Source organism: Callithrix jacchus, chromosome 13 (genome assembly GCF_049354715.1).
Source record: "Callithrix jacchus isolate 240 chromosome 13, calJac240_pri, whole genome shotgun sequence".
Lineage (NCBI taxonomy): Eukaryota > Metazoa > Chordata > Mammalia > Primates > Cebidae > Callithrix > Callithrix jacchus.
Window position 1 is genome coordinate 40,044,061 of NC_133514.1, and position 27,086 is coordinate 40,071,146.

Here is a 27,086-nt window from a genome sequence, read left to right on the forward strand (position 1 = left end):
TTTACATTCTGCAATGATTAGGACAAGGTTATTAACAAATCTATCACTTCACATAACCTTTTTTGTGGAGAAAACATTTAAAATTTACTTTTTAAGTAATTTTTTGTTATGTAATAATTGCACATATTTTGGGGATACATGTTATATTTTGATACCTTATAGAATGTATAATGATCAAATCGGGGTAATTTGGATATCTGCCACCTTATATTTTGGCAATTTCTTATAAACATACACTTATCGTATACACAAGCAGTTGTACTTTTACAAATTATCTAAGAGTGGGTTGCTGGATCATATTGTAGCTCTATTTTTAGTTTTTTGAGGAACCTCCAAATTGTTCTACATAGTGGTTGTACTGATTTACACTCCGACCAACAGTGTACAAGGATTCCCTTTTCTCCACATATTCACCAGCATTTGTTATTGCCTGCCTTTGGATAAAAGCGATTTTAAAGGGGTGAGATGATATCTCATTGTAGTTTTGATTTGCAATTCTCTGATGCTCATTGATGTTGAACCCCTTTTCATATACCTGTTTACCATTTGTACGTCTACTTTTGAGAAATGTCTATTCAGATCTTTTTCCCCACTTTCAAATCAGATTATTAGATTTTTTTTTCCTATAAAGTTGTTTGAGCTCCTTATATGGTCTGGATATTAATCCCTTGTCAGATGGGTAGTTTGCAAATATTTTCTCTCATTTTCTGAGTTGTCTCTTCACTTTGTTGATTGCTTTCTTTGCCATTCAGAAGCTTTTTGACTTGATGTGATCTCATTTGTCCATGTTTGGTTTTGTTTTGTGTGCTTGTGGGGTTGTTACTCAAGGAATCTTTGTCCGGTCCAATGTCGTGGAGAGTTTCTCCAATGTTTTCTTGTAGTAGTTTCATAGTTTGAGATCTTAGATTTAAGTTTTTAATCCATTTGGATTTTATTTTTGCATATGGTGAGAGATGGGGTCTAGTTTAATTGTTATGCATATGGATATCCAGTTTTCTCGGCATCATTTATTAAAGAAACTGTTCTTTCCCCAGTGTATGTTCTTGGCATCTTTCTCAAAATTGACTTCACGGCAGATGAATGGATTTATTTCTGGGTTCTTTATTCTGTTCCACTGGTCTTCGTTTCCGTACCAAATGATTTTGGTTAGTATACCTCTGTATTGTAGTTTGAAGTCAGGTAATGTGATTCCTCCTGTTTTGTTCTTTTTACTTGGTATAGCTTTTGCTATTCTGGGTCTTTTCTGGTTCCATATACATTTTAGGAGTTTTTTTCTATTTCTGTGAGGAAAGTCACTGGTATTTTGATAGAGATTGCATTGAATTAATAGATTGCTTTCGGTAGTGTGGCTATTTCAACAATATTCATTCTTCTAATCAATGAACATGGAATATTTTTTTCATTTTTGGTGTTCTCAATTTCTTGCATCAGTGTTTTATAGTTTTCATTGTAGAGACCATCCACTTATTTAATTAAATTAATTCTTAGACATTTTATTTTACTTGTGGTTATTGTTTTTTTAAATTGCATTTTAGGTTTTGGGGTACATGTGCAGAACTTGCAAGATAGTTGCATAGGTACACACATGGCAGAGTGTTTTGCTGCCTTCCTCCCTTTCACCCACATTTGGCATTTCTCCCCAGGCTATCCCTCCCCAGCTCCCCACCCCCGCTGTCCCTCCCCTATTCCCAATAGACCCCCAGTGTGTAGTACCCCCTTCGCTGTGTCCATGTGTTCTCATTTTTCATCACCCGCCTGTGAGTGAGAATATGTGGTATTTCATTTTCTTTTCTTGTGTCAGTTTGCTGAGAATGATATTTGTGGTTATTGTAAATGGTACTACTTTCTTGATTTTCAGATAGTTCACTGTTACCATATAGAAATGTTTTTGTTCTTTTTTCATGTAAGTGCATAGAGCTATAAACATACCTTTTAGTGCTGTTTTGCTTTATCCCATAGGTTTTGGTATGTTGTATTTCCATTATCATTTGTTTTAAGAAATTAAAAAATTTTTTTTCTTAATATTCTCATTGACCCACTGTTGATTCAGGAGCATATTGCTTAATCTCCATGTATTTGTAATAGTTTCCAAAATTCTTCTTGTCACTGATTTCTAGTTTTATTCCATTGTAGTCAGAAGAGATGCTTGATATTATTTATTTTTTTGAATGTGTGAAGATTTCTTTTGTGACCTAACATATGGTCTGTCTATACTTGAGAATGATTTATGTGCTGAAGAAAGAAATGTGTATTCTTCAGCTGTTGGATGACATGTTCTGTAAATATATGTTAGATCCATTTGATCTATAGTGCAGATTAAGTTTGATGTTTCTTTATTGATTTTGTTATTTTTCTGTCTGAAAGATCTGCTGAGTGCCAAAAGTGGGGTGTTAAAGTCTCCAGCTGTTATTGTATTGGGGTCGGGCTCTCTCTTTAGCTCTAATCATATTTGCTTTATATATCTGGGTGCTCTAGTGTTGGATGCATATAGAATTACAATTGTTATATACTCTTGCTGAAACGATCCTTTTATCATCATATAATGTTTTATCATCATATAATGATCTTCTTTGTCTCTTAATACTTTTTGTCTGAAATAAGTAGTTACTCCTGCTCTTTTTTAAATTTCCATTGGCAAGGGATACCTTTCCATCCCTTTATTTTCAGTCTGTGTATGTCTTTATAGGTGAAGTGTGTTTGTTGTGTAGGCAACAGATCATTAATTTTTTTTGTTTTAAAATTCATTCAGCCACTCTATGATTTTTGAATGGTGAGTTTAGTTGATTTACATTCCATGATATTATTGATAAATAATAATGTCTTCTGCCATTTTGTTGTCTTCCTTTCCTTCCCCCTTTCCCCTCTTTCCTTCCCCTTTCCGTTTCCCCTTCCCTTCCCTTTCCCTTCCTTTCTCTTCCTTTTCTTCTTTCCCTTTCTCTTCCTTTTCTTTCCTCTTTCCCCTTTCCTTTCCCCCCTCTCTTTTACTTTTCCTTTTTCCCCTTTACTTTCCTTCCCTTTCATTTTCCTTTCCCTTTCCTTTATCTTTCTCTTTCCTTCATCTTCCTTTTAGTAAAGGTGATTTTCCTCTGGTGATATGATTTAATTTCTTGATTTTTATCTTCTGTGTATCTTTTGTATGTTTTTAGATTTGAGGTTAACATGAGACTTACAAATACTATCTTATAGCCTATATTTTAAGCTCTTAGCAACACAATTTGCACAAACAAACAAGCAAAAAGAAGACTAATACAAACTCTGCTTTACTTCTTCCCCCCGCTTTTCAAATTTTTGTTTTTTTCTATTTATATCTATTGTACTATGTCTTGAAAAGTTGTAGTTATTATTTTGATTGGTTCATCATTTAGTTTTTCTGCTTAGAATAAGAGTAGTTTTATGCACCTCAGTTAAAGTGTTATAATAGTCTGTGTTTTTCTTTTTTTAATATGTATTTTATTGCACCTTAGGTTCTGGGGTACATGTGCAAAACATGCAGGATTGTTACATAGGTACATACATGGCAATGTGATGTGCTGCCTCCATTCCCCTGTCACCTATATCTGGCATTTCTCCCCATGTTATCCCTCCCCAACCTCCCCACCCATGGCTATCCCTCCACAACCCCCACAACAGACCCCAGTGTGTGATGCTCCCCTTTCTGTGTCCATGGGTTCTCACTGTTCAACACCTGACTATGAGTGAAAACGTGGTGTTTCTTTTTCTGTTCTTGTGTCAGTTTGCTGAGAATGATGGTTTCCAGATTCATCCATGTCCCTACAAAGGATATTAACTCATCATTTTTTGTGGCTGCATAGTATTTCATGGTGTATATGTGCCACATTTTCCTTGTCCAGTCTATCATTGATGGGCATTTGGGTTGGTTCCAGGTCTTTTCTGTTGTAAACAGTGCCTCAAAGAACATACATGTGCTTGTGTCTTTATAATAGAATGATTTATAATCCTTTGGTTATATAACCAATAATGGGATTGCTGGGTCAAATGGTATTTCTATTTCTAGGTCTTTGAGGAAGTGCCACACTGTCTTCCACAATGATTGAACTAATTTGCACTTTCACTAACAGTATAAAAGTGTTCCTATTTCTCTACATCTTCTCCAGAATCTGTTGTCTCAAGATTTTTTAATAATCACCATTCTAACTGGTGTGAGATGGTATCTCAATGTAGTTTTGATTTGCATTTCTCTAATGACCAGTGATGATGAGCATTGCTTCACATGTTTGTTGGCCTCATAAATGTCTTCTTCAAAAAGTGTCTGTTCATGTCCTTCACCCATTTTGAATAGGTGTGTTTGTGTTTTTCTTGTAAATCTGTTTTAGTTCTTTGTAGATTCTGGATATTAGCCCTTTGTCAGCTGGGTAGATTGCAAAAATGTTTTCCCATTCTGTTGGCTGCCAGTTCACTCTAATGATTGTTTCTTTTGCTGTAAAGAAGCTCTGGAGTTCAATTAGATCCCATTTTTCTATTTTGGCCTCTGTTGCCAGTGCTGTTGGTGTTTTAGTCATGAAGTTCTTGCCTATACCTATGTCCTGAATGGTTTTGCCTAGGTTTTCTTCTATGGTGTTTATGGTGTTTGGTCTTATGTTTAGATCTTTAAATCCATCTGGAGTTAATTTTAGTGTAAGATGTCAGGAAGGCGTCCAGTTTCTGCCTTCTGTACATGGCTAGCCAGTTTTCTCAACAACATTTATTGAACAGGGAATCATTTCCCCATTGCTTGTTTTTGTCGGGCTTGTCAAAGATCAGATGGTTGTAGATATGTGGTGTTACTTATGAAGCCTCTGTTGTGTTCCATTGGTCTATATCTCTGTTTTGGTACCAGTACCATGCTGTTTTGATTATTGTAGCCTTGTAGTATAGTTTGAAGCCAGGTAGTGTGATGCCTTCAGCTTTGTTCTTTTTGCTTAAAATTGTCTTGGCTATGCAGGCTCTCTTTTGGTTCTATATGAAGTTTAAGGTGTTTTTTTCCAGTTCTGTGAAGAGTGTCATAGGTAGCTTGATGGGGATAGCATTGAATCTATAAATTACTTTGGGCAGTATGGCCATTTTCATGATATTGATTCTTCCTAACCATGAATGTGTAATGTTTTTGCATCTGTTGTTTCCTTTCTTATTTCCTTGAGCAGTGGTTTGTAGTTCTCCTTGAAGAGTTCCTTTATATCCTTTGTTAGTTGTATTCCTAGGTATTTTATTCTCTTCATAGCAATTGTGAATGGCAGTTTGTTCTTGATTTGGCTCTCTTTAAGTCTGTTATTGGTGAATATGAATGCTTGTGATTTCTGTACATTGATTTTGTATCCTGAGACTTTGCTGAAGTTGTTTATCGGTTTAAGGAGATTTTGGGCTGAGATGATAGGGTCTTCTAAATATAAAATCATTTCATCTGCAAATAGAGATAATTTGACTTCTTTCTTTCCTAATTGAATACCTTTATTTCTTTTGCTTACCTGATTGCTCTGGCTAGAACTTCCAATACTATATTGGATAGGAGTGGTGAAAAAGGACATCCTTGTCTAGTGCCAGATTTCAAAGGGATTGCTTCCAGTTTTTGCCCATTCAGTGTGATATTGTGTGGGTTTGTCATAAATAGCTTTTATTATTTTGAGATATGTTCCATCGAAACCTAGTTTATTGAGAGTTTTTAGTGTAAAGGGCTGTTGAATTTTGTTGAAGGCCTTCTCTGCATCTATTGAGATAATCATGTGGTTTTTGTTTTGATTCTGTTTAAGTGGTGGATTATGTTTATAGATGCATATGTTGAACGAGCCTTGCATCCCCGGGATAAAGCCTACTTGATCATGATGGATAAGCTTTTTGATGTGCTGTTGCAATTGATTTGCTAGTATTTTATTGAAGATTTTTTGCATCTATGTTCATCATGGATATTGGCCTGTAGTTTTATTTTTTTGTTTCTGGATACTTGCACCTGGGTTTTGCTGGGTTTTGGTATCAGGATGATGTTGGTCTTATAAAATGATTTGGGAAGGATTCCATCTCTTTTGATTGTTCGGAATAGTTTGAGAAGGAGTGGTACAACTCCTCTTGTATGTCTGGTAGAATTTAGCTGTGAACCCATCTGGACCTGGGCTTTTTTTGGTTGCTAGGCTATTAATTGCTGCCTCACCTTCAGCCCTTGTTATTGGCCTATTCAGGGTTTCAACTTTTTCCTGGTTTAGGCTTGGGAGGGTGCAAGTATCCAGGAATTTATCCATTTCTTCCAGGTTTACTGGTTTGTGTGCATACAGTGGTTTGAAGTCATCTGATGGTAGTTAGTATTTCTGTGGAATCTGTGGTGATATGCCCTTTATCATTTTTTGTTGCATCTATTTGATTCTTCTCTCTTTTCTTCTTTATTAATCTGGCTAGCAGTCTGTCCATTTTGTTGATCCTTTTGAAAAACCAGCTCCTGGATATATTGATATTTTGAAGGTTTTTTTTTGTGTTTCTATTTCCTTCAGTTCTGCTCTGATCTTAGTTATTTCTTGTCCTCTGCTAGCTTTTGAGTTTTTTTGATCTTTCTCCTCTGTCTCTTTCAATTTTGATGATAGGGTGTCAATTTTAGATCTTTCCTTGATTCTTATGTGGGCATTTATTGGTATAAATTTTCCTCTAGACACTACTTTAAATGTGTCCCAGAGATTCTGGTACGTTGTGTCTTCGTTCTCATTGGTTTCAAAGAACATCTTTATTTCTGCCTTCATTTCATTGTTTATCCAGTCAACATTCAAGAGCCAGTTGTTCAGTTTCCATGAAGTTATACAGTTCTGAGTGAGTTTCTTAATCCTGAGTTCTAATTTGATTGTACTGTTGTCTGAGAGATTGGTTGTTATGATTTCCATTCTTTTGCATTTTCTGAGGAGTGATTTTCTTCCAATCATGTGGTCAATTTTAGAGTAGGTGTAATGCGGTGCTGAGAAGAATGTATATTCTGTGAATTTGGGGTGGAGAGAGTTCTTTAGATGTCTATTAAGTTTGCTTGGTTCAGATCTGAGTTCAAGTCCTGGATATCCTTGTTAATTTCTGTCTCATTGATCTGCCTAATATTGACAGTGGAGTGTGAAAATCTCCCACTATGATTGTGTGGGCGTCTTAGTCTCTTTGTAAGTCATTAAGAACTTGCTTTATGTACCTGGATGCTCCTCTATTGGGTGCATATATATTTGGGATCGTTAGCTCTTCTTGTTGCATTGATCCTTTTACCATTATGTAATGCCCTTCTTTGTCTCTTTTGATCTTTGTTGGTTTAAAGTCTATTTTATCAGAGACTAGGATTGCAACTCCTGCTTTTTTTTGCTCTCCATTTGCTTGGTAAATCTTCTTCCATGCCTTTATTTCGAGCCTGTATGTGCCCTTGCATGTGAGATGGGTTTCCTGGATACAGCACGCTGATGGGTTTTGCCTTTTTATTCAGTTTTCCAGTCTGTGTCTTTTTATTGGGGCATTTAGCCCATTTACATTTAGGGTTAATATTGTTATGTGTGAATTTGATCCTGCCATTTTGATGCTAGCTGGTTGTTTTTCCCATTAGTTTATGCAGTTTCTGCATTGTGCCAATGCTCTTTGCCATTTGGTATGTTTTTGGAGTAGCTGGTACTGGTTGTTCCTTTCTATGTTTAGTGCTTTTTTCAGGAGCTCTTTTAAGGCAGGCCTGGTGTTGACGAAATCTCTAAGCAATTGCTTGTTCATAAAGATTTTTATTTCTTCTTCATTTATGACTGCCTGGATATGAAATTCTAGATTGAAAGTTCTTTTCTTTAAGGATGTTGAATATTGGCCCCCACTCTCTTCTGGCTTGTAGATTTTTTGCCGAGAGACCTGCTGTGAGTCTGATGGGCTTTCCTTTGTGCGTAACCCAACCTTTCTCTTTGGCTGCCCTTAGCATTTTCTCCTTCATTTCAACCCTGGTGAATCTGAAGATTATGTGCCTTGGGGTTGCTTTTCTTGAGGAATATCTTTGTGTTGTTCTTTGTATTTCCTGGTTCTTTGTATCTGTCTGGCTTGCTAGGTTGGGGGAGTTCTCCTGAATAATATCCTGAAGGATGTTTTCCAGCTTGGATTTATTCTCTCTGTCACATTTAGATATATCCATCAAATGCAGATTAGGTCTGTTCACATAATCCCATATTTCTTGGATGCTTTGTTTATTTCTTTTCACTCTTTTTCTCCAATCTTGCTTTATCATTTTATTTCATTGAGTTGATCTTCGATTTCTGATATCATTTCTTCTGCTTGGTCAATTCGGCTATTGAAACTTGCGTATGCCTCACGAAGTTCTCTCGTTGTGTTTTTCAGCTCCATTAAATCATTTATATTCTTCTCTAAGTTGTTTATTCTCATTAGCATTTCATCAAACCTTTTTTCAAGGTTCTCAGTTTCTTTGCATTGAGTTAGAACATGTTTTTTTAGCTCATAGATGTTTGTTGTTACCCATCTTCTGAAGCCTGTTTCTGTCAATTCAACAGACTCATTCTCCGTCCAGCTTTGTTTTTTTGGTGATGATGAGTTGTGATCCCTTGGAGGAGGAGAGGTGTTCTGATTTTGGGTGTTTTCATCCTTTTAGTGCTGGCTTCTTCCCGTCTTTTTGGATTTATCTACCTGTGGTCTTTGTATCTTGTGAATTTCAGATGGGGTCTCTGAGTGGACATTCGTTTTGTTGATGTTGAAGTTATTTCTTTTTGTTTTTTAGTTCTCCTTCTAACAGTTAGGTCCCTCTGCTGTAGGACTGCTGTAGATCCACTCCAGATCCTGCTTGCCTGGGGCTCACCTGCAGTGGCTGCAGAACAGTAAGGGTTGCTGTGTTTCTTCTCCTGTTATCTTTGTCCCAGAAGGATACCTGTCAGATGTCAGTCTGAGCTCTCCTTTATGAGGTGACTCTTTGGATATATGGACAACAGGGAGCTGCTTGAGGAGCCAGTCTGTTTCTTCTAGGAGCTCAAGTGCTCAGCTGTGAGCTTCTTTTTTCTGTTTAGAGCTGCTGGGCAGGTACATTTATGTGTGCTGTAGTGGAACTCATAACTGCCTTTTTTTCCCAGGTGCTCTGTCCTGGGATGCTGGGGCTTTATTTATAAATTTCTGACATGCTGCTGCCTTTTTTTCAGAGCTGCCCTGCCCAGCAATGAGGTAGCCTAGTCACAGTCCACCAGCAGAGGTGTTGCTGAGCTGCCATGGGCTCTGCCCAGCTGCTGTGCACCTCCTTGGGTTTTGTTTATAGAGGTATAGTTAAAACTGCCTTGGTAATGGCAGTCTGCCTTAGTAATGGCAGACAGCCTCTGTAATGGCAGACTGCCTTGGTAATGGTGGACTGCCTTGGTAGTGGCAGACTGCCTTGGTAAAGGTGGATGCCCTTCCCCCAACAGAGCTGGACTGTCCTGGGTCCAGCTGCACTTGCTGCAAATCTCTCAATCCAGAGCATTTCAGATTGCCAGTCTTTGTGGGGGTGGGTCCTGCTTAGCCAGATCACCTGGCTCCCTGTTTTAGCCCCCTTTTTTCCAGTTGAATAGGCAGCTTTGTCTCTCGGACATTCCAGGAGCTAGTTGAAACTGCCGCCCAGATTTCTGTGAGTTTTCATGAGGAGACCCGCTGCACTGGCTGAAACAGCCATGCTGGGAACTCTTGGTGCTTTTCAGCTTGGGAATCTCCTGGTCTGTGGGAAGTAATAACTTATTTGGAAATGCAGTGTTCACTCACCCTCTGCATTTTTCTCACTGGGAACTGCACTCCAGAGCTGTTTGTATTCAGCCATCCTGTGTTTTTCTTCGTAGGTGCTCTTACCAGTGAGTTTTCTACCTTCAGATGATTTATTATTGCTCATTAATGTCCTTTTCTTTCTGATTAAATAATTATCTTTTGCATTTCTTATAGGACAGATCCAGTGTTAATGAAATCCCTCAGCTTTTATTTCTCTGGGAAAGTATTTTTCCATTATGTTTAAAGAATATTTTTTACCAGGAATGTTATCTTAAGGCAATTTTTCCTCCAGCACTTTTAAATGTCATGCCACTCTCTCCTGATCTGTGAGGTTTCCTCTGAAAAGTCTGTTGCCAGATATATTAAATCTCCATAGTATATCATTTGTTTCTTTTCTCTTGCTGCTTTTAGGATTTTTTATGTTAAACATTTTGGAGTTTGATTATTAAATGCTTTGAGGTAGTTTTCTTTGGGTTAAATCTGCTTGGTGTTCTATAACCTTCTTGTACTTAGATATTGATATCTTTCTCTAGGTTTGGGTAGTTCTCTGTTATCTTTTTGAAAAAACTTCCTACCCCCATCTCTTTGTCTACCTCTCTTTAAGGGCAATAACTCCTAGATTGGCCCTTTGAGGCTTTTTTGTAGATCTTGTAGATATGCTTCATTCTTTTTTATTTTTTTGTTTGTCTCTTCTGTGGATTTTCAAATAGCCTGTCTTCAAGCTAACCAATTCTTTCTTCTGTTTGGTCAATTCTGCTATTAAGAGACTCTGATGCATTCTTCAGTATGTCAGTTGCATCCTTCTACTGCATAATTTCTGCTCGATTTTTAAAATAATTTACTTTAAAAGTTTATCTAATAGAATTTTGAATTCCTACTCTGTGTTCTCTTGAATTTCTTTGAGTTTCCTCAAAATAGCTAGGTTGAATTCTCTGTCTGAAGGGTCACATATCTGTTTCTCCAGGATTGGTCCTTGATGTCTTATTTAGTTCATTTGGTGAAATCATATATTCTTGGATGGTCTTGATGTTTGTGGATGCTCTTTGGTTTCTGGGCATTGAAGAGTTAGGTATTTATTATAGACTTTGCCATCTTGGCTTTTTTGTATTCATCCTCCTTTAGAAGGCTTTCCAGAGTATTCAATAGGACTTGGGTGTGTGTTTTAAGCCATATTTTCATTAGGGGTTACCCCAACCTCTGTAATGTATATTTTTTGCAGATTCTTAGAGGTACTGTCTTGATGGGCTTGGAAACCATCTGGAAGAATTCTCTGGATTACCAGGCAGAGATACTTGTTTTCTTTTTTTTCTCCCAAACAAATGGAATCTCTCTTTCTCTCTGTGTTGTCTGGAGCTGGGATTGGAGAGACACACTCCTGGTGCCACCACCACTTAGATTGTGCTGGATCAAACCTGAAGTTAGCATGGCACTGGGTCTCACCCAAAGGCTTGCTGTAACCACTACCTGACTACTGCCTATGTTCATTCAAGGCCCTGTGGCTCTACAGTCAGCAAGAGGCAAAGCCAACCAGGCTTGTGTCCTTCCCTTTAGGGTGCAAGTTATCACAGCCCCTGGGCAGGTGCAGAGATGCCATCCTGGAGCTAGGGATTAGAGTCAGAAATGTTAGAGATATACCTTGTGTTCTATTCTACTGTGGATGGTCTGGCATTCAAACCACTTGACACAGTCCTTCCCACTCTTCCTCTCCTTTCCATAGGCTGAGGAGCCTCACTCTGTGGCCTCTACCACCACAGGCCCACAGGGAGTAATGCCAGGCCACTGCCGATGTTCAGTTTAGGTCCAATGACTCTTTAGTCAGCTTGTTGTGGGTATGCAAGGCCTGGGACTCACTCTTTAGGGCATGGGCTCTCCTCTTTCCCAGGGCAGGTCCAGAAATGCTATCTAACAGCTAAAGCCTGGAATCAGGGAAGCCAGGAGCCCTCTTTGTACTCTATCTCACTGTGATTGAGCTTGTACCTGAAGCCAGAATGACAAGGCCTACAGCATACTACCTGGGTATCACTGTTCATTCTTTAGGGCCGAAGGGCTGCTTAGTCAGTATACGATTGATCCTTCCTTGACTAGGTTGCTCCATTCAAGGAAGCAGGTTCCATTCTGGCCCAGGGTGTGTCTAGAAATGTCTGGGAACTAGGACCTGGAATGGGGACTTCACAACCCTGATCAGTGCCCTATCTTATTGTGGCTGAGCTGGTATCTAAGATGTAAGACAAAGTCTTCTTTACTCTTCTCTTTTCTCTCATCCAGAAGGAGGGCGTCTTATTGGAGCTGTGCACTCTGCTGCCTGAGGTTAGGGGAAGGATGGCACAAGCACTCCCTTAGTATCCCTGGCTGGTATCTCTACAGGTCACTTTCCCCTACAGCCCACTGGCTTAGAGCCCAGACCACTACTAGGACTTTTCTAGGCATTGCAGTCCTTGTGTCATAGTTCACTTAGGGCCCCAGAGTATTCCAGCCCATGGTGGTGAGGCTTGCTGGAACTCAAGCTCTGACTGATCAGATGGATGATTCCCCTCTGGCTAGGGCTGGCTTGTATGCTGCTTCTAGGGACAGGGGTCAGCTGAGTATAGCCTGGTTCTACTTTACTGTGACAGAGCAACACTGAATTCAATGCAAAGCCTCACAATCACAGTGCTCTCCTCCCTTCATCATACAGATTCTCTGCACTGTGAAGCTGCTGCTAGGGGATGGGGGATAGTTGGTGTCGGCAATTCAAGACTTTCTTTTTCACCCTCTTTGGTGTCTCTTTGAACAATATGAAGTCGTTAAAAAGCAAGTTGTTTAATTTCCATGTAATTGTGTGGTTTTGAGATATCTTCTTGGTATTGATTTCTATTTTTTTTCACTGATCTGAGTGATTGGCATAATTCCAATTTTTTGAATTTATTTAGGTTTGCTTTATGGCCAAGCATGTGGTTGATCTTAGAGTATGTTCTGTGCATGGATAGGAAATATGTATATTCTGTAGTTGAACATGTGGAGTACTCTGTGTGTATTAGGTTCAATTGGTCAAGTGTCGAATTACGTTCAGAATTTCTTTTTTAGTTTTCTGCCTTGGGTGGTCTGTCTAACACTGTCAGTGGGGTATTAAAGTTCTCCACCATTATTATGTGACTAAGTGTTTTTGTAGGTCTGGAAGTAGTTAGAATCTAGGTTCTACAGTGTTCAGTGCATATATATTTGGTACCATTAACTCTTCTTGTTCAATTGAGCTCTTTATGTAATGTCATTATTTATCTATTATTACTGTGGTTGATTCAAAGTTTGTATTATCTGATATGAAAATATTGACTTCTGCTCTGTTTTATTTTCCATTTGCATGATAAATCTTTCTCTAACCCTTTCATATGAGCCTATTCATTTTGTTACATATAAGATGGATCTCTTGAAGACAGCAGATGCATGGGTTTTGTTTTTATTCAACATGCACTTAGAGTCCCTTATACTTATTTATTCTCTGATCTATATTATTTCTTTTGTTCCACTAATTTTAAGTTTGGTTTCTTCTTGCTTTTCTAGTTCCTTGAGATGTATCATTAGGTTGCTAATTTCAAAATTTTTTCCTTTTTTTTTTTTTTTAATTTTTTATTGGATTATAGGTTTTGGGGTACATGAGCAGAGCATGCAAGACAGTTGCGTAGGTACACACATGGCAATGTGCTTTGCTTTTCTTCTCCCCTTCACCCACATTTGGCATTTCTCCCCAGGCTATCCCTCCCCACCTCCCCCTCCCACTGGCCCTCCCCTTTTCCCCCCAATAGACCCCAGTGTTTAGTACTCCCCTTTCTATGTCCATGTGTTCTCATTTTTCATCACCCACCCATGAGTGAGAATATGCAGTGTTTCATTTTCTGTTCTTGTGTCAGATTGCTGAGGATGATGTTCTCCAGATTCATCCATGTCCCTACAAACGACACAAACTCATCATTTCTGATTGCTGCATAATATTCCATGGTGTATATGTGCCACATTTTTCCAATCCAGTCTATCATCAATGGGCATTTGGGTTGATTCCAGGTCTTTGCTATTGTAAACAGTGCTGCAATGAACATTCGTGTACATGTGTCCTTATAGTAGAACGATTTATAGTCTTTTGGATATATACCCAGTAATGGGATTGCTGGGTCAAATGGAATTTCTATTTCTAAGGCCTTGAGGAATCGCCACACTGTCTTCCACAATGGTTGAACTAATTTACACTCCCACCAACAGTGTAAAAGTGTTCCTTTTTCTCCACATCCTCTCCAGCATCTGTTGTCTCCAGATTTTTTACTGATCGCCATTCTAACTGGCGTGAGATGGTATCTCAATGTGGTTTTGATTTGCATCTCTCTCATGACCAGTGACGATGAGCATTTTTTCATACAATTGTTGGCCTCATATATATCTTCTTTTGTAAAGTATCTGTTCATGTCCTTTGCCCACTTTTGAATGGGCTTGTTTGTTTTCTTCCTGTAAATCTGTTTGAGTTCTTTGTAAATTCTGGATATCAGCCCTTTGTCAGATGGGTAGACTGCGAAAATTTTTTCCCATTCTGTTGGTTGCCGATCCACTCTAGTGACTGTTTCTTTTGCCGTGCAGAAGCTGTGGAGTTTCATTAGGTCCCATTTGTCTATTTTGGCTTTTGTTGCCAATGCTTTTGGTGTTTTGGTCATGAAGTCCTTGCCTACTCCTATGTCCTGGATGGTTTTGCCTAGATTTCCTTCTAGGGTTTTTATGGTGCCAGGTCTTATGTTTAAGTCTTTAATCCATCTGGAGTTAATTTTAGTGTAAGGTGTCAGGAAGGGGTCCAGTTTCTGCTTTCTGCACATGGCTAGCCAGTTTTCCCAACACCATTTGTTAAACATGGAATCCTTTCCCCATTGCTTGTTTTTGTCAGGTTTATCAAAGATTGTATAGTTGTATGTATGTTGTGTTGCCTCCGGTGCCTCTGTTTTGTTCCATTGGTCTATATCTCTGTTTTGGTACCAGTACCATGCTGTTTTGATTACTGTAGCCTTGTAGTATAGTTTGAAATCCGGTAGTGTGATGGCCCCCGCTGTGTTCTTTTTGCTTAGAATTGACTTGGCTATGCGGGCTCTCTTTTGGTTCCCTATGAAGTTCATGGTGGTTTTTTCCAGTTCTGTGAAGAAAGTCAATGGTAGCTTGATGGGGATAGCGTTGATTCTGTAAATTACTTTGGGCAGTATAGCCATTTTCACGATATTAGTTCTTCCTAACCATGAACATGGAATGTTTCTCCATCTATTTGTGTCCTCTCTGATTTCGTTGAGCAGTGGTTTGTAGTTCTCCTTGAAGAGGTCTCTTACGTTCCTTGTGAGTTGTATTCCAAGGTATTTTATTCTTTTTGTAGCAATTGCAAATGGCAGTTCGCTCTTGATTTGGCTTTCTTTAAGTCTGTTATTGGTGTAGACGAATGCTTGTGATTTTTGCACATTGATTTTATATCCTGAGACTTTGCTGAAGTTGCTTATTAGTTTCAGGAGTTTTTGGGCTGAGGTGATGGGGTCTTCTAGGTATACTATCATGTCGTCTGCAAATAGAGACAATTTGGCTTCCACCTTTCCTATTTGAATACCCTTTATTTCTTTTTCTTGCCTGATTGCTCTGGCTAGAACTTCCAGTACTATATTGAATAGGAGTGGTGAGAGAGGGCATCCTTGTCTAGTGCCAGATTTTAAAGGGAATGCTTCCAGTTTTTGCCCATTCTGTATGATATTGGCTGTTGGTTTGTCATAAATAGCTTTTATTACTTTGAGATACGTTCCATCGATACTGAGTTTATTGAGGGTTTTTAGCATAAAGGGCTGTTGAATTTTGTCAAATGCCTTCTCTGCATCAATTGAGATAATCATGTGGTTTGTGTTTTTGGTTCTGTTTATGTGGTGAATTACGTTTATCTACTTGTGTATGTTGAACCAGCCTTGCATCCCCGGGATGAATCCTACTTGATCATGATGAATAGGTTTTTTGATTTGCTGTTGCAATCGGCTTGCCAATATTTTATTGAAGATTTTTGCATCTATGTTTATCATGGATATTGGCCTGAAGTTTTCTTTTCTCGTTGGGTCTCTGCCGGGTTTTGGTATCAGGATGATGTTGGTCTCATAAAATGATTTGGAAAGGATTCCCTCTTTTTGGATTGTTTAAAATAGTTTTTTAAGGAATGGTACCAGCTCCTCCTTGTGTGTCTGGTAGAATTCGGCTGTGAACCCGTCTGGACCTGGGCTTTTTTTGTGTGGTAGGCTGTTAATTGCTGCCTCAACTTCAGACCTTGTTATTGGTCTATTCATAGTTTCAGCTTCCTCCTGGTTTAGGCTTGGGAGGACAAAGGAGTCCAGGAATTTATCCATTTCTTCCAGGTTTACTAGTTTATGCGCACAGAGTTGTTTGTAATATTCTCTGATGATGGTTTGAATTTCTGTGGAATCTGTGGTGATTTCCCCTTTATCATTTTTTATTGCATCTATTTGGTTGTTCTCTCTTTTCTTTTTAATCAATCTGGCTAGTGGTCTGTCTATTTTGTTGATCTTTTCAAAAAACCAGCTCTTGGATTTATTGATTTTTTGAAGGGTTTTTCGTGTCTCAATCTCCTTCAGTTCTGCTCTGATCTTAGTTATTTCTTGTCTTCTGCTGGGTTTTGAGTTTTTTTGATCTTGGTCCTCTAGCTCTTTCAATTTTGACGATAGGGTGTCAATTTTGGATCTCTCCATTCTCCTAATATGGGCACTTATTGCTATATACTTTCCTCTAGAGACTGCTTTAAATGTGTCCCAGAGGTTCTGGCACATTGTGTCTTCGTTCTCATTGGTTTCGAAGAACTTCTTTATTTCTGCCTTCATTTCGTTGTTTACCCAGTCAAGATTCAAGAGCCAGTTGTTCAGTTTCCATGAAGCTGTGCGGTTCTGGGTCGGTTTCTGAATTCTGAGTTCTAACTTGATTGCACTATGGTCTGAGAGACTGTTTGTTATGATTTCAGTTGTTTTGCATTTGTTGAGCAGTGCTTTACTTCCAATTATGTGGTCAATTTTAGAGTAGGTGTGATGTGGTGCTGAGAAGAATGTGTATTCTGTGGATTTGGGGTGGAGAGTTCTGTAAATGTCTATCAGGTTTGCTTGCTCCTGGTCTGAGTTCAAGCCCTGGATATCCTTGTTGATTTTCTGTCTGGTTGATCTGTCTAGTATTGACAGTGGAGTGTTAAAGTCTCCCACTATTATTGTGTGGGAGTCTAAGTCTCTTTGTAAGTCATTAAGAACTTGCCTTATGTATCTGGGTGCTCCTGTATTGGGTCCGTATATGTTTAGGATTGTTAGCTCTTCTTGTTGTATCGATCCTTTTACTATTATGTAATGGCCTTCTTTGTCTCTTTTGTTGCTTTAAAGTCTATTTTATCAGAGATGAGAATTGCAACTCCTGCTTTTTTTTGCTTTCCATTAGCTTGGTAAATCTTCCTCCATCCCTTTATTTTGAGCTTTTGTGTATCCTTGCATGTGAGGTGGGTTTCCTGGATACGGCACACTGATGGGTTTTGGATTTTTATCCAATTTGCCAGTCTGTGTCTTTTGATTGGTGCATTTAGTCCATTTACATTTAGGGTTAATATTGTTATGTGTGAATTTGATACTGCCATTTTGATGCTAAGTGGCTGTTTTGCCTGTTAGTTGTTGTAGATTCTTCATTATGTTGAAGCTCTTTAGCATTCAGTGTGATTTTGGAATGGCTGGTACTGGTTGATCCTTTCTATGTTTAGTGCCTCTTTTAGGAGCTCTTGTAAAGCAGGCCTGGTGGTGACAAAATCTCTAAGTACTTGCTTGTTCGCAAAGGATTTTATTTTTCCTTCACTTCTGAAGCTCAGTTTGGCTGGATATGAAATTCTGGGTTGAAAGTTCTTTTCTTTAAGAATGTTGAATATTGGCCCCCACTCTCTTCTGGCTTGTAGTGTTTCTGCCGAGAGATCTGCTGTGAGTCTAATGGGCTTCCCTTTGTGGGTGACCCGACCTTTCTCTCTGGCTGCCCTTAGTATTTTCTCCTTTATTTCAACCCTGTTGAATCTGACGATTATGTGCCTTGGGGTTGCTCTTCTTGCGGAATATCTTTGTGGTGTTCTCTGTATTTCCTGCAATTGAGTGTTGGCCTGTCTTGCTAGGTGGGGGAAATTTTCCTGGATGATGTCCTGAAGAGTATTTTCCAGCTTGGATTCATTCTCTTCGTCCCCTTCTGGTACACCTATCAAATGCAGGTTAGGTCTTTTCAGATAGTCCCACATTTCTTGGAGACTTTGTTCATTCCTTTTTGCGCTTTTTTCTCTAATCTTGGTTTCTCGTTTTATTTCATTGAGTTGGTCTTCGACTTCAGATATTCTTTCTTCTGCTTGGTCAATTCGGCTATTGAAACTTGTGTTTGCTTCACGAAGTTCTCGTATTGTGTTTTTCAGCTCTTTTAATTCATTCATATTCCTCTCTAAGTTATCCATTCTTGTTATCATTTCCTCGAATCTTTTTTTAAATCTTTTTTCAAGGTTCTTAGTTTCTTTGCATTGATTTAATACATGATCTTTTAGCTCACAAAAGTTTCTCATTATCCATCTTCTGAAGTCTAATTCCGTCATTTCGTCGCAGTCATTCTCCGTCCAGCTTAGTTCCCTTGCTGGTGAGGAGTTTTGGTCCTTTCTAGGAGGCGAGGTGTTCTGGTTTTGGGTGTTTTCCTCCTTTTTGCGCTGGTTTCTTCCCATCTTTGTGGATTTGTCCGCTGGTCGTCTGCGTAGTTGCTGACTCTTCGATTGGGTCTCTGAGTGGACACCCAGAATGTTGATGATGAAGTATTTCTGTTGCTTGGTTTTCCTTCTATCAGTCTAGACCCTTCGCTGTACGACTGCTGAGGTCCGCTCCAGACCCTGCTTGTCTGGGGTGCACCTCTAGCAGCTGTGGCACAGTGAGGGATGCTACCAGTTTCTTTTTCTGCTATCTTTGTCCCAGGATGATGCCTGCCTAATGTCAGTCTTTTGGATATAGAGGGGTCAGGGAGCTTCTTGAGGAGACAGTTTGTACTTTATATGGGCTTAATTGCTGAGCTGTGAGCTCTGTTGTTCATTCAGGGCTGTTAGGCTACTATGTTTGATTCTGCTGCAACAGAGCTCATTAAATAACCCCCCCTTTTTTTTTTCTCAAATGCTCTGTGTTGAGGGGTTTGGGCTTTATTTTTGGATGTTCGATGAGGTGTCCTGCCCAGCTAGAAGGCAGACTAGCAACTGTTTGGCTGCTGAGTCTCCGCCCTGCTGTTGTGTGATTCACCCTGTTCCTGCAGGCTCTGCTGTGCTCTTCACCATGCCCTGCGTCGGAGTCTCTTCATTGTAGCATGTTGCCTCAGAAACAGCAGGCTGCGTCAGCAGTGGGCGTGTATCTCAGTAGGGACGGGTTGCCTCGGCAACGGCTGGCTGCATCAGCGTGGGCGTGTATCTCAGTTGGGGCGGGTTGCATCGGTAGTGGTGGACGCTCCTCCCTCACAGAGCATCTCGGACCGTCTGCCTCGGATAGTTTGAAATCGCGGTTTTGTTCGTCCCACTGGGTATCCCAAACAATCTGTTCCTGCAATCCCCTGGGCTGGCCTACTGTCCAAGTCTCGTTCAGTCTCAAGTCCAGCCCTCTCAAGTCTCAGGTTGCCGGTTCAACAGGGCACCCGGACAAGCGCGCCCTGTGGGGATTGCTGGGTAGGGCCGGTCGCCGCCACCCCAGCTGCCGGCTTCGCCAGGCAGACCTACTGCCTGGCGTCCCATGTCTTTTTTATACTTGGGAGTTTCCCCGTTCTGTGGGCAACAACAATCAGTCTGGAAATGCAGCTCTGACTCACCGTTTGCGGATTCAACGCGAGCTCCAATCCTGGGTTGTTCTCACAGCGCCATCTTGAGTCCTCCCCCTCAATTTTTTCCTTTTTTGATGTAGGCATTTATTCTTATAAACTATCATCTTAGTATTGCTTTTGCTGTATCCCATAGGTTTTGTTATACTGTGTTGCTATTTTCATTTGTTTCAAATAACTTTTCATTTTTATTCTTTATTTCTTCATTGACAATTGATCATTCAGGAGCATGTTGTTTAATTTCTATGTGTTTGTGTAGTTTCCTAAGTTCTTGTTATTGATTTCTAGTTTTATTTTATCATGGTCAGAATATATACTTCATATTATTTTAATTGTTTTTAAAATTCGTTGAGATCTGTTTTTTAGCTTAGCATTTGGTCTATTAGATGTTTCACTTGCTAATGAAAAGAATATGTATTCTATAGCTGTTTGATGAAATGTTGTATTACGTCCATTTGGTCTAGAGTGTGGTTTAACTCTGAAATCTCTGTTGATTTCTTTTTTTGGTCTGGGTGATCTTTCCATTACTGAGTGAGATGTTGAATTATCCAAGTATTATTGCAAGGTATTATATCTTTCTTTTTATTTCTATTAATGTTTGCTTTGTATATTTGGGTTCACTGGTGTTAGATGCACTATATTTAGAATTATTATGTTCTGTTGCTTAATGGACTACTTTAGTATTATATAGGGACCACCTTTTTTCTTTTACAGTGTTTGACTTGAAGTCGATTTTATCTAATCTAAATATAGCTATTCCTGCTCTTTTGTGTTTCTATGTGCAGATACCATATTTTTAATGCCTTCATTTTTAGTCTATATGTGTCTTTATACATGAATATTTTTATAGGCAGCATATAGTGGAATCTTGCTTTTTATCCATTCTGACATTCTCCATGTCTTTTAAGTAGAGAATATGGTCCAGAGGAAGGTAAGTAGGTTAGTAGTTATTCTCGTATAACCTGTAGTAAAGGTTCTACATTAGTCTTTTAGATGTTTAGAGATGTTAAAACCTATAACTATCAGCAACATTCATGTCGTTTTCCAAATTCAAAAAGTAAGCCTATCAAAATATAGCTCCTAGTAAAGATTTTACTATTGTCATGATGTATTTTTACTTATACATTTCACTAACTCATAGCAATGTGGACCTGAAAGCTGTTGTGATTCTCAAACTTGTGTGCTGAAAGCTGGAGCAACATGTTATAAAGGATTATGCTGCAAAGACTGTCAAGTAAGGTTTAAGTTTTTGAACATCTTTCAAATATGTATCAAATCATGTGCAGGAGACTTTACAACACTTAGACCTACAGCTGTAAATCAATTAAATTACTTTTTGGATAAAGAGAAAGATAATAAATTCAGAACCAGATTTCTGATTTTTGTTAACTTCTCTTAGATGTTCTATATGTCAATATTTTCACTAAGCTGAGGCTGTTGTTTTTTAAGCTTTGATTGCCTTGATTTAGAGATATAGGATTCTTCAATACAGGAGATCTCCATTGAATGGGACAATTATTTATTTGCATGATATAATATTTATATTATTATAAATAAAAATGTTTTATGGGTTGTGAATAACTATCTACTTATATGTAATTGAAAGATACAGCAGACTTCCCTAACTGTATAAGGAATGAAACTCACTAGAAGTAACAATTTCCAAATGGTACATGTAGCATTAACATTTAAACTTTGCACTTATTATTCAAAGATCATTTGACTTAAAAACTATGTTTTAGTTTATACAATGAAGACATTGACTCCTGTTTTCTGTTCTTCTTTTTGGCTCTTTTAAAATATTATTAACAAGTTTCTCATATGAGAATATCTTTGTTCAATTATCTGTAATGCATTCTATCTTCTGACCGTCCGGACTGACACAGTTTTATATGTTATTTTCTTAAGATGTTATTATCTGATTGCATTCTTATTTCTGTAATCTTTTTAGTGTCAGCTGGAAGTTCAATTAAGAATTATGAGATGATGTTTTATTTAAGATTCTTTTTGCAAATTTCCACAATTCTGTGTATGAAAGAGTCTACATATATCCATGATTTGAGAGAAAGATTATAGTTGGATTCCTTCCTCTGCAAAGACTCTCATAGTTGAACTGCATTTTTAATCACACTTCTTTTCCCTCTGCAGTTATTTGTGTTTCAATTTGTCACAGGATCTTAAAGTATTCCACACTTACAAACTATGGCTTGAAAAAAGTGTTTTTTATTTGGAAATTGACTACATTATAGTATTTTTGCTGAAAAGACATAAATTTTCTAAGCTAAAAGTGAACTTTCTTCTCTTACATTGAGAACACAAATAAAAATTTGACTTTCATCACATCAGATTTGTGTTTTTCTTGTACATAGTCTTTTATTTTAGTCAATAACATTCCATTTATATTTTAATATTAGCAGTACGTTTTGTATAAAAAGTATTAATATACATTAATATTTAGACTAAAGAGAAAATGATTAACACAGTTTTGAGGTAAATATTGATAAACACAGTAATCCTATATTTAATGCTTTATTTTTTGTATTCTAATTTCTCTTAGATTTTACAGTCAGGTGTTGAATGTAGGCCAAAAGCACATCCTGAATGTGACATCCCTGAAAATTGTAATGGAAGCTCACCAGAATGTGGTCCTGACATAACTATAATCAATGGACATTTATGCAAAAACAGTAAATTTATTTGTTATGATGGAGACTGCCATGATCTTGATGCACGTTGTGAGTCTGTATTTGGAAAAGGTAATATCATTTTGGTACATCTAAATAGCTAGTCCTTAACATTTTTATTAACTTTACCAAGGCAATGGGGAATGTTTTTCATATATATAAAATGTGGACTATATTTATATATATTTTATTATATACATAAGTAAACGTATACACACTAATACTTCTGTTTAATTCTAATGTTTATATTTTTTCATCTTTATTGAAGTATAATTGACAAATAAAAATGGTATATTTTTAGGTGTATGATGTTGTTTTTATAACTGTATACATTGTGAAATATTGGTCACAATTAAGCTGATTAACATATATATATATATGATTAACATCTCATATTACCATTTTCTTTTTTATCCTTTAAAAGAATTTTTATAGCTATCCTTTTTGCAGATTTCAAGCATATAATACAATATTGTTTACTAAAGTCACATTGTTGTACATTATATCTCTTGAACTTATTTATTTTGTGTAACTGAAACTTTGTACCCTTTTCTAGCATTTCCCCATTTCTCCCCTTACCTCAGCCTCTTGCAACCATCATTCTACTCTCTGCGTTTTTGAGTTTGACAATTTTAGATTGCATATATAAGTGAGATCATGCAGTATTTATCTGTATTTAGCTTACTTCAGTTAGCATAATGGCCTCTAGGTTCATCTACATTATTGCAAATGGCAGGATTTTCCTCCTTACTATGCCTGAATAATACTGCATTTTGTGTGTTTGAATATATATCTAGATAAACATATACATTATATATATCACATTTTATTCCATTTATCTGTTTAAGCTAAAAGTGAACTTTCTTCTCTTACACTCAGAACACAAATAAAACTCTGACTTTCATCACATCAAGATTTGTGCTATACTTTTTCAACCAAATAGACCCTGGTTGTTTCCAAATCTTGGCTATTGTGAATAATGTAGCAATAAACACGGGGGTGCAGATGTCTCTTTTGCAATATTGCTTCGGTTCCTTTGAATCTATACCCACTTGGGATTTGTGAATCATAAGGTAGTTCTACTTTTAATTTATAAGCATATTCCATACTGTTTTCCATAGCAGCTTTACCAGTTTACATTCCCACTGACAGTGTACAAGGGTTTTTTTCTCCATATCTTCACCAACATTTGTTATCTTTGATCTCTTTGATAATAATCATTATAACAGTTGTGAAGTGGTATCTCATTGTGGTTTTGTGATTAGTGATGAGCATCTTTTCATATATGTCTTGATGAATTATATGTATTCCTTGGAGAAATGTTTATTCAATCTTTTCTCCATTTTTAATCTTTTTTTTTTTTTTGCTACTGAGTTTTATGAGTTACTGATATACTTTGGAAATAAATTTCTTATTATATATATATATATGACCTGCAAATACTTTATCTTATTTTTTAAGTTGGTTTTTCACTCTGTTGATTTTTTCCTTTGTTGTGCAGAAGATTTTTAGGAGATGGCTATCTTCATCCCCTCACAAAAAACAAAAATAGGCAATTATCTATGAATAATAATAGTCTTAATAGTCTTGTGAAGGCTCCAAGGTTCATCCAAAAACCTTCTACCAGCAAGGCAGAGAAAAAAATGGAGAAAAACTGTAAAGAAGGATTGCTGATTAGAGTAGCACATCTGAGATATATGGAGATGGTTATGAACAAAGGGAGAGGGCTATCAGTATTAGCCACTCAGCATGTGCCATTGTCATCTCCAGTGGCCTGCTCTGTAGAGGACAGTGGCATCTTTTATCACTGAGGTAACCAACAGTCATCCCTGCCTTTGCATGGAAAATGAGATCCAACTGTGCCTTTCTTCCAAGAAGCAGCTACTGTTTTATAGCTCTGAGACTTGGGCAAATACCCCTCCTAATCCTGTGCACACCCCTGACCCTGGAGCTATGGCTCCTGTCTGGATTGTGTGCACTTACACCTCAGGTTCAGAGATAGTGCAGCTATGTGTGAGTCTTCACACTGAACCTGGAAGCTTTTGTTGCTCTACACCCACATATGCTTAAGACCCTGACTCTCCATCTACTCCACAAATACCCACTCTACTTCCAACATCACTACTTATGTGGAAGCAGGGCTGTCTTCACCCAGGGCACCAGTGTCACTGCTGCCCTGTACCCTTTAGTCCCTTCATGTGTGTTTGTGATTCAGATGCTGGCTCCATGGCTACTGCATGGGCACTGTGCATCAGATACCAGTAAGAGAATGCCCTCAAACCAGACTTTGTGGCAAATGAAATTGCCTAGGGCCATGACTTCCCTGGTTGGAGAAAAAGAGCACCAGGACCCCAGGATCCTTTACCATTGAAAACCCAACAGTCTGATTGCTCCTGCAGATACCACAGCTTTAGCTGCTCCAGACCCCTTGCTCTGAAGGGTACACTGCTGTGTCCCCACCAAAGCCAGAACAATCCCATCCCACCCTACTAACATCCTTTTGCCCACCCATAGAGTAAGATTTTTTTTAATCAGTGAAAGCATTCTGTAGTTTCAAAATGGTGACTGCTCCATCAAATTTGAAGTTATCAATGCAATACAATAAGAAACATGAAAAACTGAGGAAACTTATCACCATCTTTTTTAAAAATAGTTTTCAGTGTATACATCTTTCACTTCTTGGTTAATATTCCTGTGTATTTTATTCTTAGGAGTCCATGTTGTATGAAATTGTCTTTTTAATTTTATCTTTAGATTGTTTTTAGTCTATAGAAACACAACTGATTATTATATGTTGATTTTGTATCCAACAACTTTACTGAATTTTATTAGTCTGTGGTGGCACATTTAGGGATTCTATTATGGTCACTGCAAACAGTGATAATTTTACTTTTTAACTTCTACTTTAATGACTTTTAATTTTTTTATTTTTTGCCCAAATATTCTGGCTAGAACTTCCAGTCCTGTGGTCAATAAAACCTGGAAGGGTAAGCATCCTTACTTTATTCCTGATTTTAAAAGAAAAGCTTTCAACTTGTTCCCATGGAGTATGATGTTAGCTTCTGTTCATCACATATGGTCTTTATTATGTTGAGGTATATCGTGTTTATACCTAATTTATCAAGCATTTTAAATTATGATTGGATGTTTAATTTTGTTCAAATGCTTTAAGTGTTTGAATTGAGATGATCTTATGATTTTATACTTCAACAGTTAATGTGGTATATCACATTTATTGATTTTTATATTGTGAGCTATCTTTGCATCCAAGGGATAAATACTACATGACCATAGTGTATGATCTTTTTATGAGATCCTCATAATTGGTAATTTTGGCATCCATATTCATGAGTTATATTTTTCCACAATTTTATTTTATTGCAATGTCTGTCTAACTTTCATTAGGGTAATGCTAGTTTCATATAATGAAGTTGGAAGTTGTCTTTCTTTTTGAGTTTTGGAAAATGCTGAGAAAAATTGAAAGCAATTCTTTATAAAATTTTTGGTAGAATTTATAGATGAAGCCCTGAGGTCTTGGGTTTTTCTTCATTAGAAGGCTTTTGATTACTGATTTAATCTTATTTATTATTAATATGTTCAGATTTTCTAATTCCTCCAAAATCTGTGTTGGTAATTTGTATATTTTTTGGAATTTTTCTTATGTCAATGTTATTCAATTTGGGGTCTTATAATTGTTCACAGTCGTTTTTTTTTATTGCACTTTAGGTTTTGGGGTACATGTGCAGAACATGCAAGACAGTTGCATAGATACACACATGGCAGTGTGTTTTGCTTCCTTTCTCCCCTTCACCCACATTTGGCATTTCTCCCCAGGCTATCCCTCCCCAGCTCCCCCCCACTGGCACTCCCCTTTTCCCCCAATAGACCCCAGTGTTTAGTACTCCCCTCCCTGTGTTCATGTGTTCTCATTTTTCATCACCCTCCTATGAGTAAGAATATGTGGTCTTTCATTTTCTGTTCTTGTGTCAGTTTGCTGAGAATGATGTTCTCCAGATTCATCCATGTCCTTACAAACGACACGAACTCATCATTTCTGATTACTGCATAATATTCCATGATGTATATGTGCCACATTTTCCCAATCCAGTCTATCATCAATGGGCATTTGGGTTGATTCCAGGTCTTTGCTATTGTAAAGAGTGCTGCAGTGAACATTTGTGTGCATGTGTTTTTATAGTAGAATGATTTATAGTCGTTTGGATATATACCCAGTAATGGGATTGCTGGGTCAAATGGAATTTCTATTTCTAAGGCCTTGAGGAATCGCCACACTGTCTTCCACAATGGTTGAACTAATTTACACTCCCACCAACAGTGTAAAAGTGTTCCTTTTTCTCCACATCCTCTCCAGCATCTGTTGTCTCCAGATTTTTTAATGATCGCCATTCTAACTGGCATGAGATGGTATCTCAATGTGGTTTTGATTTGCATCTCTCTGATGACCAGTGACGATGAGCATTTTTTCATACGATTGTTGGCCTCATATATGTCTTCTTTCGTAAAGTGTCTGTTCATATCCTTCGCCCAATTTTGAATGTGCTTGTTTGTTTTTTTCCTGTAAATCTGTTTGAGTTCTTTGTAAATTCTGGATATCAGCCCTTTGTCAGATGGGTAAACTGCAAAAATTTGTTCCCATTCTGTTGGTTGCCGATTCACTCTAGTGACTGTTTCTTCTGCCATGCAGAAGCTGTGGAGTTTGATTAGGTCCCATTTGTCTATTTTGGCTTTTTTTGCCAATGCTTTTGGTGTTTTGTTCATGAAGTCCTTGCCTACTCCTATGTCCTGAATGGTTTTGCCTAGATTTCC

The 27,086-nt window shown here is 37.8% G+C and overlaps 1 protein-coding gene across 11 annotated transcripts in view; it reads left to right on the plus strand.

Annotated features, from left to right (window-relative positions):
• ADAM32 (ADAM metallopeptidase domain 32) overlaps positions 1 to 27,086 on the plus strand; it is a 181,910-nt gene that overhangs the window by 84,313 nt on the left and 70,511 nt on the right. For all 11 annotated transcript variants that reach the window (XR_013525624.1, XR_004732787.3, XR_004732786.3 and 8 more), the window contains 2 exons: positions 20,717 to 20,809; positions 22,133 to 22,331. Coding sequence is in view for 8 of the 11 variants with exons in the window: in XM_035270328.3 (XP_035126219.3) it covers positions 20,717 to 20,809; positions 22,133 to 22,331 (292 nt within the window). In the remaining 3 variants the exon portion in view is untranslated. The remainder of the gene's footprint in view (positions 1 to 20,716; positions 20,810 to 22,132; positions 22,332 to 27,086) is intronic.